Source organism: Hipposideros armiger, unplaced genomic scaffold, assembly GCF_001890085.2.
Source record: "Hipposideros armiger isolate ML-2016 unplaced genomic scaffold, ASM189008v1 scaffold_62, whole genome shotgun sequence".
NCBI lineage: Eukaryota > Metazoa > Chordata > Mammalia > Chiroptera > Hipposideridae > Hipposideros > Hipposideros armiger.
Window position 1 is genome coordinate 4,892,285 of NW_017731412.1, and position 12,179 is coordinate 4,904,463.

General features: G+C 43.4%; 1 protein-coding gene across 2 annotated transcripts in view; it reads left to right on the top strand.

Annotated features, from left to right (window-relative positions):
• Positions 1 to 12,179, top strand: part of FBXW8 (F-box and WD repeat domain containing 8) — a 131,667-nt gene that overhangs the window by 13,831 nt on the left and 105,657 nt on the right. For both annotated transcript variants that reach the window (XM_019641588.1, XM_019641589.1), the window contains exon 2: positions 4,623 to 4,727. In XM_019641588.1, the coding sequence (XP_019497133.1) occupies positions 4,623 to 4,727 (105 nt within the window). The remainder of the gene's footprint in view (positions 1 to 4,622; positions 4,728 to 12,179) is intronic.

Genomic DNA, 12,179 nt, shown 5'->3' on the forward strand with positions numbered 1-12,179 from the left:
CACAGACAGTTTTGATATGTAGTATAGGACAAGAGTCATCAGTAGTGGTAGAGAATAAATATCTGAGCCATTAATTTAAAAAGCCAGGTTGTAATAAAAAACATGCTTTTCCTTAAATTTGAATGAACTTTAATATTTTGAATTTGTTGGTCTTCTGTAGCATAAATTTGGCCATTCTTACATTGCTTGGGCTGTTACATTATTATTATTATTTTCTTTTTTTAAGCTGAGCCATCCTGCCACCTGTTGGCAGCTCAGCTTGGGCTGGGAATCGAACCGGCGACCCTGTTGCTCAGTGCTTGCACTCTTGAGCAAGCTCTTAACCAACTGAGCCACTCGGCCGGCCCACTTGGGCTATTACATTAATGTGAAATTATTCTCTAAACATTTTAGTCATATTGGCATTTTTGTAGTGTGACCAAGTTTCACTGTATTAACATTTCCAGTGTCTTTAATCTCTTCCTTGGAATGTCTTCGTTTGTGAAATGCTAACTTGTTCATTCTCATGTTTTTAAGTCAGTAAGCTACAGACTTGGTTAATGTGGCCCATAACTTTTTAGATGACTCTGTGCTTCAAAACAGCCTAGGTGGAAATCTGATAGTACCTTTTAGATTATAAGGTATTTCTCTGCACACTCATAACAAAGAGTACTTTTTACTTCTATTAATGAACTGTGGGAAATACCAAATGAGAATGCTTAAGACATTATGCTGCTGCTATTAGGGTGCGCATGGTTATAAAGCTACAATCTCCTTCTAAGATGTGGCTCCATATTCTCGTCAAATCAAGCATACCTGTAAAAGAGTTGCTTTTTTAATCACAGGGTCAGTACTCTCAATACTTCAGTAAGGTGTTTCCCAAGTGATACATTACTAATAATAGCAAGGTGAAGTTTATGAATGATTTACTTAACCTTGAAGCACTCTAGATTTTTTGTTTGTTTTTTGGTATAATAATGTCACTCTAATTTACTGGTATTCCATTATGTCTCCTTGAGTAGAGGAGAGGGAAGTAGGTTACCTGCTGTCTCCAGAGTTGTGCATAAGAACCCTTGAGAATGTGTTGAACTCAGAACTATCATGGATCACATCTATTGCCTTGGGGAACAGGTTGGATTTTTCATGAAACAGGCTCTCAGATGGAGATTTGCATGCACGTGGCTTAGTGGGTTGCCCTTTCTGAGAGGTCCTGAACTGAGGCAAGGGGCCAGGCCTCGACTAGTCATTGGATGCACACTGCCCTCCAGGAGGGATGTAACCTTGGCCGCGGCAGCTTGTTTGGCCAAGGGCAGTGCCTCAGAAGGAAGTCAGCTGTGAGCCAGCCGCAGGCTGCGTTCTGGGCACCTGGGGGAATAAGTGTCTTGGACCCAGAGGGGGAACCTCAGTGACCCACTGTAGCCTCCACCACAAGAGCCATTGATAGACTGTCTTGCCAAAAGGATTCCAAGTGGGAAACATAAAACTTCAGCATTTGGATCCCAACCTTGTGGGTCTCCTTATTTCTTAAGATGTGGACATTCGTTTAGTATTTTGGTTCCCTTTTTCCCCTGCCATTCTCCAACCAGTGGTAGCAACAGGGAAGGTTGGTTATATGAAAGTCTGGGACTTGATCTGTTCTGGATTGACCATAATTTTGGAGTTTATATGTAATTCTAAGAGCACAGTGATTTTTTTAAAAAGTATGGCTTTGTAATGTTGGTATTTACCAATTTTATTATTTTATTTTATTTTAAATTTGTTTTAGCTGAGCCATCCTGCCACCTGTTGGCAGCTTAGTGGCAGCTCAGCTCGGGCTGGGAATTGAACCGGTGACCCTATTGTTCAGAGCTTGCACTCTTGAGGGAGCTTCTTAACCAACTGAGCCACTAGGCCGGCTCTGGTATTTACCAATTTTAATTCAATGCTTTGAAGCAGTCGTTGCCCTCCAGAACTTAGAAATAACCAAGAACCATCACAACTGGTGCATTGCATGGTGTCTCTGATCATTTGTTGGTGCGGGAGCCATAACATCCTGGCTGGTCATTTGCACCCTGGTGGCTGCATCCTTTCCATTCACTATGCACTAGAGGAAACCCTTCTTTGGGTATTACTGTAGTAGAACCTTTTAAAATGGATGATTCTTTTTTAAAAATCTCCTCAAAAAAGACCTGTTGCATGATATATCTAATGTTCAGACTCCTGAATAACTTAGCTTCTCCTATGCCATCCCCTTGCCACTGTCACCAGCTGTCGGCTGCTTATAGTATAACAAGGGGAGACAGCTTTCTGTGTAAACAACAAGATAGAATGGGAGTAACGGGATGTGGACCTAATCAACAAATATGTGTGGAAGGAAAAAGAAGCAGGAGTGGCACTCAGGGAAAGAAAATAGCAATATTAACAACCAGTTAGTGCGTGCTTAGCCCGGAGCTTGGGCCAAGCCCTTTCCATGTAACATTATTTCATTTTTTTCTTAGTAACATACCTATTCATGGGGCATTTATCTGTTTTGCAGATGAGGAAGCTGAGGCTTAGCTGCATTTGGCCTGGTCTCGTGGCAGATCCAGGACTGTCAGTTAGAATCTTGGCTCTAATCGTCCATGCTGTGCTGCGAGCCAGGACTCACGGAGGCTGGGCCCAAGGAGGGTGGTGGCAGGGGTGGGGTTTGCTAAGGGAGGGCCATTGTCTTCGGGGATGAGAAGAGAGAATTGCCACCACAAGTGTGCCTTTTCCGCCCAGGAATAACTTAAGAACAAAGGGGTTTTCTCCTGTTTCTTCACAGTTCTGTCAAGTCCACGGTTTCTAGTTAGTCCTGAAGGGACTGATTGAAGACAACAGTGCTTGCTTGGCACGTCTCTGTAACAGTGAACAGCTAAATATGAATGCGGTTTGCACGAGCGCAGGCTTTTCTTTGCCCTTAATCTGCTTGTACGAAGATAAGGAAGCACTTGCGCTTGTTTCAGGTGTAGGTAAGGTAGACTTCTGCTCGCCACAGCCAGTAACCCCAAACGGAAAGCAGTAGTCCAAGGCTTCCCATGATGCCTCGCCTCACGGCTTTCCTCCACTGGCGGGGATGCGCCTCAGGGTTGTGTCGAGGGTCTCAAGTCATATCTGGGCCGAGAAAGTGATGCCTCTTTTTCTTGATGAGTGAAGCCAGTTAGTTGGAGGAGGGGACCTAGCCTGACATTAGAACAATGACTCTTCATTATTTTTTTAGGCAAGGACCCCTTTGTCTTTCGGTAACACTTGCAGATTTTTTTCTGTTGTTTTCCCCCCTGAATAGTCAACTTTTCTCTCCCGATGTAACATTCTAGTCCTTCTTTACCCACAGAGAACTGTCAACTCTTATTCTCTCTTCCGTCTAGTGATCCTTTTAGGCCCTCGCACTTAGCCTTGCACTGGTTTTTTGCAGTTGAATACATTTCCTCCTTAAGCCCCGGATTATCTCTTAGCGCTGAGAGTCCTAGACAATGGAGAACATGATTCCGGAAAAATCTTTACCCTGAATCTTGGTAGGGTTTAAATTGATGCTCACACTCCCTCAAAAATGCTGAGACTGTTTTCAGTTTTGAGACTTCAGCCTTGCAATTTTTGACTGTTGTATTTGAGTGGGGAATTAATAATTTGCTTGCAACCAGTAAGTCACTGATTTCAGCCAAAGCTTATTAAAGATGAATTGTATTAAGCAGGCTCTGTTGGGATGGAGAGCACTGCTTTCCCTAGCTTTGCAGAAGCACACACCAAAGTGAGCTTTGGCAGGTGGATTTCGGAGCAGGCAGAGCGGTACATATGCACACTTGGCTTTTTTTTCTGTTTCACACTCATATTTCTTTGTGCTACCAGGATCGTCATGACAGCCTTATCTCTCAAATAAAGCCTGTTACCTCATCCCTAATTGCTTATCCAAAGGCAGGCGAGCTCTGATTTCTCTGCAGGAACAAATGACACCGAAGAAGAACTGCTTTGTTTGCACTGGCTCACTCAGGTTAACCAGCGTAAGCCCCTGAGTGCATTAGGAAACCGTGTGCTCCTCCAGCGTCCAAGGGGAGATGGCGTTCACCTCACTCAAGAGCAGCGCTTCATTTATTTACTTTTTGCTCATGTTCGTGGCCCGATTCCCCTTTTCCTGATGAAAACACTGTAGTGACCTAGGTCAACATTTCTGCTACGGCTGGGGGGCACTCGCTCCCCTCCAAGTTGAGGGGTGGTAGCAGTTGTCCTGGGAGCACTGGGGGCCTCCGTGATTGCAGGGCTCACTCTCTCGCTGCCCGCTGCTCACCTTCCCTTAGGGGCCAAGAGGCTTTCCTCACCTCACACACAGACACCTGTGGCCTGCCTCAGGCTGGAACATGGCGCCCCCCACTTCTCCTTTTTGAAGCCTAATGGGAAATGGTCTTGTGGATTTCATAAGTGAACGTGAGGGTGGGCTTGTGGGGGTCAGAGAATGGAGCATGGCTGCCAGGTTCTGAATTAGTCCTGGGACGGTGCTGTGCCAAGGACCGAGGGCGCTTTGCTCCTCCTGGGAAACGCCATCATGTCTCTCATCGCCGCCTGAGAATATCTCTGGTAATTTAAAGAGTGTATATATGAGCTTTTTCAAAGCCCGGATTTGTAAGCTTGTTTCCTTCTTTTTTCCCCCTCAGAATGAAATGGATGATGTGCCCTTCTTTGATATCCAGCTGCCTTATGAATTGGCAATCAATATATTTCAGTATCTGGACAGGAAAGACCTGGGAAGGTGTGCACAGGTGAGCTGTCATTAACCGATGTTCAGGATTGACTGACATGTGTAATTAAAGTGTGGGAAGCTCCTCCGTAACAGAAATTGACTTAGCAGAATTACCAATTCTAAAGGATTAATGAATTTGGGTAGCAACTTTACTTGAAGGAAAGCAGCCCTGAATTTAAGGGATTATGTTCCACATCACCACTTGGTGTTTATCTTTCTGTGACCGTCTGCTGCAGAGCTCCATTCTCCCTGTGGTCTGAGTTATGGCTGACCTGTGGCTGTGTGCTCAAGGCTGACAATTCTGTGCTCGGCCTTTATTGAGCTAGCCTGAGCTGTTAATGTCCTCACCGTTTTTGTTTTTGTTTTAAATATTTTATTGGGGAATTGGGGAAGGGGAACAGATAAGTTGCTGTGTTTTGTTCTTCAGTCTAGTGGAGGACGTCGTTTCACTGGCCCAGTTGGTATTCTGATCATTGCGCTCTTCCCGGCTGAGGCAGATCAGTCGCTGACCATTGGACGGCAGCTCACAGCAGCTCACAGCAGCTCACACCGGCTGCCGGCCACTCACGCTGGCTGCTAGCTACTCACGGTAGCTTTACGGCAGTCCACTGCAGCCCCACTACAGCCTCCGCCGTCGCCGGCAACTCATGGTAGCCCAGCTCCAGGTCGAGCTGTTGTTCACCATCTTAGCTGTAGAGGGCGCAGCGTCACTGGCCCTCATGTGGGATCCAAACTGGGGCTCTGCTGCTCAGAGCTGGCGTCTCAAGCCAACTCCTAACCAACACGCCACTCGGCTGGCCCCTCACTGTTTTTTAATTCAAAGATGTGAGATACGAGCTCTTGGTTTAATCAAGCCAGTTGTTAGGTTGGGAGCTGAGGGTCAATGTGGGGACAAAACAGTGAAGTCATGTTTTAGACGTATAGTCCAAATTACCCTTTAAAGACCAGACTCCCACTCAACAAGGTGCGAGGCACGTGAGACCTGAGACCCACCAAGGGAACTGGAGGTCAGTGTCACCCATCTCATGCTTACTCTGGGGCATACGTTCATGGAGTGGAATGGTGGGAGATACTGTCTTGGCCAAACTTTATTGTGCACACAAGTCACGGGGGATCTTGATAAAATGCAAATTTGGATTCAGGAGGTCTGGGGTGGGGCCCGATTGTCTGCATTTCTAACCTGGTGATGCCAACATGGCTTTGGCCATGCTTTGAGAGGCAAGGGTTTAGGACATTAAAATTAGTCTCTTGTTCCCTTCTTTTTGGTGAAGAGTGTAATTGGCGAAGAGTATATTATTTCTCAAAAGTTAAATGTATGTATGATTGCTGACCATTTAGCTTTTCATGGACAGCTGTGTTACCCAGAAGACACTGAAATATCCATTGTCCATAACTGCCAAATAATGAATTTGTTTAGTGGTTACCATTTCCCATTCCTGGATTCTATAATATGTTTTACACAAGTGTCTACACCCTCAAGAGAAAGGGTTCGGTAAAATCGAGTGGTAGGAGAACTATACACTAAAATCCGGAGTGCCACCAAGAATGTGAAGTTAAAAATATTAAGGAAATTTTAGAGTGGTGAAAACTGTAGCCAGGTTTAGACCCCAGAGCTTGCCGCCTCCATGGCAGTTTAATGAAATCACACATAATACAGGACAATTTAGAGACTTTCTGGCTTTACACTGTTTCTTTAGGAAGCCTTTTGCTTCATCAAAATTATTTTTCTACTTAAATAGGAGTTTGAAAAAGTTTTCAGTGTTCTTGACTGCCACAGTATTAACTTCAGTGGAGGTGTTGGCAAGTTATCTTCAATGCAGAAATCTTTGGGAAGTGATGGACAAAATTATTCAAAGGCTAAAATTCACTAAATAAAAATGTACTGAATTGTAAACCATGCTCAGAGCCTATCGATTACATTAAGTAAGAGTACCTACATTGTCTTCTACTTTCCCCTTGGAAATTGTATTTGTTATATTCTAACTTTACACATTGGCCCCGTTCCCAAGAGTTGAAAACAAGGGTGTAGCTAAGTGAGTCCAACTCCTGGATTTCAGCCTGATGCTGTTAAGCCAGAGTCTTGGACGAGGGTCTAATAGCGAGCTGCTTTCCACAAAGTCAGCATTAGATGATAAAATCTTCATTCTTGATAGCGAGCTGCTGTTTAAGGAATCTTTTCTTTTAACACTGCTTTTTGCTCCCTTGCTTTGTTGAGGGCCATGTGGCTTTCACATCTGCTGCTGGTTTTCTCATCCAAAGAGTTTATCAGGGAAAGATAGGATCTAGTGGAAAAAGAGATCCCCCTTTTGGTACAATGGGGCTGCATTTCAGGGTAGATTGGTTATGCTGGTGAGATTATGCTGCAGGTGTGAACAGTTTAATTTGCAACACAGTAGTCCAATTGTCCACCAGAATTCTTCCCTCTTTGGCCAGTTGGATTTTTGTTGTTTTTTTTTAACCTCATTTTTAGAGCACACGTATAAGAATAGAAAATATTTTAAACAGAACCCCTAAGGTGGCACTGATCTGTGAAGCCAGATTTTTTTTCATTGAGCTTTTGCATGAAGATGACAATGGGTGGCCAGTAGTTTGCAGAATTGGCTTTGTTTTTCAAGCATTAAAATAAAACCACAAAGTAATAAAAAGTAAGTAGCATTTTCATTTGTTTCTCGTGGCGTTTTTATTTTTGAAACAGGGAAGAAGTCCTTCTGTTGAATGGGACATCCTGCTGCTTTATGATTTTTATTTTAGAGGGGGCTCGTTTTCTCTGTCTCTCTTGTTTTCTCTTTTCATGTAGCCACCTTGGGATTTTAGTGAAATTGGGCCAGTTGCGTGGAATTGGCACCATGAGCTAGCTGTGTGCCCTTGGAGAAAACCTGTGTGCTTAGATCTTTATGCCAAATTGGTAACTAACTCATGGTAAGGAACCCTGATCGGGGAGGACTTTTAGAGGTTTAATTATGCCACAGACTGTGCTGGAGAACTGATTTTGCTCTGCCGTTGTCTCCTTTCTGCATCCCCTCTCCTTCTATACTTTGCGAGGCTTTCTGCTTCCAGATCCAAAGCCCTGCTACGTTAGTGTGTGACCCCTCTGTACTTTTCATGCTGACCTCTCTAGCTCTGTGCTATCAAGAGTTGTCCCTCAACGGTTTAGCATCTCTGTGGGAGTGTATCATGCTGAAATATCTCGGAAGTTATGCATCGGGCAGTTCACTGAACAGCTTCGTCATCTTGCGATTTATAATTTTATGTTCATTGTATTGTGTGTGCCCACAGGATTCCTGGCATTTTAAAGGATAGTATTTTTAAATGACTAACACTTACAAAATTGTCGTTCAAAATTACAAAATTGTTTGGTTTTTATGAGACGGGTAACTGTGTTATTCTATTGCAGCATGAATAATTCTGAGGAGGAAAGGTTTTTAGGTATTTACCAACATTCATTTTTAAAAACTTAACTATAAATTCACAGGAAGTTGTAAAAAATAGTACAGAGCCGACCGGTGTACCGTTCCCCCAGTTTCCCGCATTGATAATATCTTGCGTAACTATAGGACAATATCAAACGTGGGAAATTGACATCGGTGCAGGCCACAGAGCTCGTTCATATCTCACCAGTTTTATCTGCACCGACTTGTGCCTGCAGCTTTATCACAGGTGTAGATTCGTGTGACCACAGAAGATGGAGAACACCTCTCACATGGCTCTCCCGTGCTGCCCTTTATAGCCACGGCCACCTCTGTCCCCTCCCATTTCTAACCCCTGGCAACCATTCATCTGTCCTCAATCTCTAGGAGTTTGTCTTTTGTAATTTCCACTTTTAACATATATTTTAGTTATGTGTGTTTCCTAATGTATAGTTTTAGAAGTTCAGCTACATAGGCAACAATGTCATTCATTTTTTTCAAGCAAAAGGTAGAAAAATGTGCAGAAAGAGGCAAGATGCAGAGGTTAAAAAACTCAAGATTTATGATAAAATTGGTGAGCAAGAAGTAGGTGTTACCAAAATAAATAAGTAATTCTGGAACTAAACCCAGTGTATTAGATAATGATATTTCAAGCTTCAAGGAAAATGTGATGTTACGATTTTCCCAGATGTCCAAATAGGAGAACCTAAACCCTTGAGGTTTTATAGTTAAAGATCTTAATGAAGTCTTTAAAAGTCGGGAATCCATAGCCAAGTGCAGCTAAATTGATTTCATACCAGAAATGATCCTGGAGACCTGTCGTTGCTGGCAGGGTTCCCTTAGTTCTTAACTTTCACTTTTGCCACCAGACTTTTCTCTCAAGGAGATGTGTGCAGGCCTGAGACTCAAGCACTCTCAGGAGTTTTCCTTTTAATTCACCAGGTTGCAGTGGCTGCCTCCTAGAAACAGGGGTTAGGAAAAAGCAGAGAACTCGAGGAGAAAAGGTGGGGGCTAGGTGAAACCGGAATGGCAAAGTGGTATTGATAATCATTTCAACTGATGGCGGGTACTTATGAGTTTGTTATAGCGTTCACTTTACTTCTATGTGTTTGAAATTTTCCATCCTAAAAAGTTCAAAAGAAAAACAGGCAAAAAGCAAGAGATTGTATTTGACTAGGAAAGGCAGAGCCTCCTGAGGACAGCACATGCCAGAAGCTAACTTTTGAAAATACAAGCAGTCAAGTTTTGGTAAGTGTTGAATTAAAAAAAAAAAACAGTTGGACTTATTTTTCTCATTCAGTTATTTACAGAGGGCCTACTATGTGCCATGTACCTACCCGTCTTTCAGAAAGCTTACATTATATGCAATAAATACATAATTAAACATAGAGTATATCGGATGGTGATAAGTGCAATGGAGAAAAATCAGACAGCATACACATAGGTGATGTTGGGGTTCACTTTGAAGTGACCAGGGAAGACTTCACAGAGCAGCTGACCTTTGAGCAAAGACCTGAAGGAGGAAAGAAGGAAGCTGTGCAGGTCTCCGCAGAGGTGAATAGCAAGAGCAGAGGCCTTCAGGTGAGCATACCTGCTGTATTTGAGGAACGGCAGGCAGTGCCTAGGTTGTAGGAGGCTGAAAATGGAACCCCCAAAGATGTTCACCTAATCCTCAGAACCTGTGAATGTTACTTCTGCGTTAAAAGGACCTCTGCACATGTAAGTTCAGGATTTTGCCATGGGGTGATTATCCAGTTGGGTTCAATGCAATTAGTAATACAAAGCTCCTTATGAGAGGGTGGCAGAAGGTCAAGAGGAGAGAAGGTACAATGTGACTGGCTCTGAAAATGGAGGGAAGGGGACGCATGCCAAGGAATGCAGGCTGCCTCTAGAGCAGCGGTTCTCAACCTGTGGGTCGCGACCCCTTTGGGGGTCGAACGACCCTTTCACAGGGGTTGCCTAAGACCATCGGAAAACAAAAAAATATTTACATTACGATTCATAACAGTAGCAAAATTACAGTTATAGAGTAGCAACGAAACTAATTTTATGGTTGGCGGTCACCACAACATGAGGAACTGTATTAAGGGGTCGCAGCATTAGGAAGGTTGAGAACCGCTGCTCTACAGGCTGGAAAAGCTGAGGAAACAGATTTTTCCCTGAAGCCTCCAGAAGGAATGCAGCCCTGCTGCCAATACCTTGATTTTTGACTTCTGGTCTCTAGAACTGTCAGAGAACAAACTTGTATTGTTTTGACCTCTAAGTCTGTGATAATTTGTTAGAGCATCAATAGGAAACTAACATGGGGGTGTAGTGAGCAGATGGGGATCAGAGAAGGAGAGATGGTCAGAATGTGAAAGGCACTTCACCCATTAACAGAACTTGAACTTCTACTCTGAAGGAGATGGGACATCATTGAAGTGTTCTGAGCAGAGTGACAAGGTCAGACTTACATTTTAAAAGGAATGGTTTTGGCTGCTGTGTGATTATGCTGTAGTGGGACAAGGATGGCAACAAGGAGACTGGTTTGAAGGATACCGAAATAATCCAGATGAGCGAATATGGTGGTTTGGACCTGGACTGTACCAGAAGTGGGCGGAGTCAGGTCTGCTGATGGGCTGGGTCTGAGGGGAGGGGGAGGAGTCAACATGCACTCCCATGAACAGCTGATGGACAAGGCAGCCTTTACCCACAAAGGGAAAATGGTGGAATGAGCAAGTTATGGAAATCAGTAATTGGATCTGAGTCCAGAGGTGATCTGGGTTCAACTCTGGGCCAAAGATCTAAATTTGGAAGCTGTCAGGCCCTGATGGTATTTAAAGCCAGGAAACTGGACGAGGTGGCCAGGGAGATGAGTGTAGATAGAGGAAGAGATTCAGGGATTGTGCCTGGGGGCACCGCAGTGATTAGAGGCCGAGGAGATAAGGCGGAGACTGACAAGGCAGATAGGAAGAAAACCTAGAGTGCAGAGTCCCCCTGAGGCAAGGGATAAAAGTTTTCAAGCAGGAGAGTGAGCAAAGGTGTTAAGCGCTGCTGTTAGTCAAGTCAAAGAGGACTGAGAAATGACCATTGGATTTAGCAACTTGGAGGTCACTGGTGACCTTGACCGCAATCAGTGGTGTGGTGTGGGCAAAAGCAAGTGACTTTAACTGCAAATGGGAAAAAAGGACATTGAGATAACGAGTCCATATACAGCTGTCTATATATGGGGTGTCCTCCCCAAGCAGACTTGGTATATGAACGTGTGACTAGAACAATGACACTTTTCCCCTGTTGTGGGCCTCCCTGGTAACCCTAATCCAGGCAGAGTTAATAAAGCTAATTTTTGAGCCACGGGGGCTTTTTTTTTTTTCCCGTAATGCTGCAATTCACAGTGGTGCTATAAAGCAAAATACTGGAGACACTTTTATGAGCAAATTCTTGCAGCTGAGGCTCACTCAGTGGGGCTTTTACTGGGCAGAGCCATTCCAATCCTGGTGTATTAAAAAGACCATTAGTCCATTGGAAAATTTAGGCTTGTAAACTTGCTACATTTAATATAACTTAAGAAATCCAAACAATTAGATTTCATTTGGGTGAGACTCTTTAAAATTTACTTGTGAAAGTTTAACTAGGTATTTTTTTTTTAGGTTTTTTTTTTTCCTCCAGGATTAAAAGAAATTCTTAAAGCCTGTCATTTTTGTTCTCCTTTAAAAGAAGAAGAAAAAAGGCACCCTCCTTTTATAGTTTGCTAAAGAAATTGGCACATTTCTATGTTTAATACTTAATTGTCGGTACAATCCTGATCCCTTTTTGGAAGTAATTCTCACCTCTAGCTTTTATAAATCCCTCAAAGAGATTTATTGTGTGTTATCCAGGATTTAAACTTTATCCTGAATATCATTTTCTACAGGATAAGCTCTGTGATCTAGGGGTGAGTGGAGGGAACGGTGCACCGAGACGTCAACTTTTTGTTCTCAGATTTTCATCCCATCACCCTGTTGTACAAATTTCAGATTGTTATTTAAAATGACCTGGCATTTTTTTTTGAAGCTGATAATAAAAAATCTGTTTTCAGCTTCCAA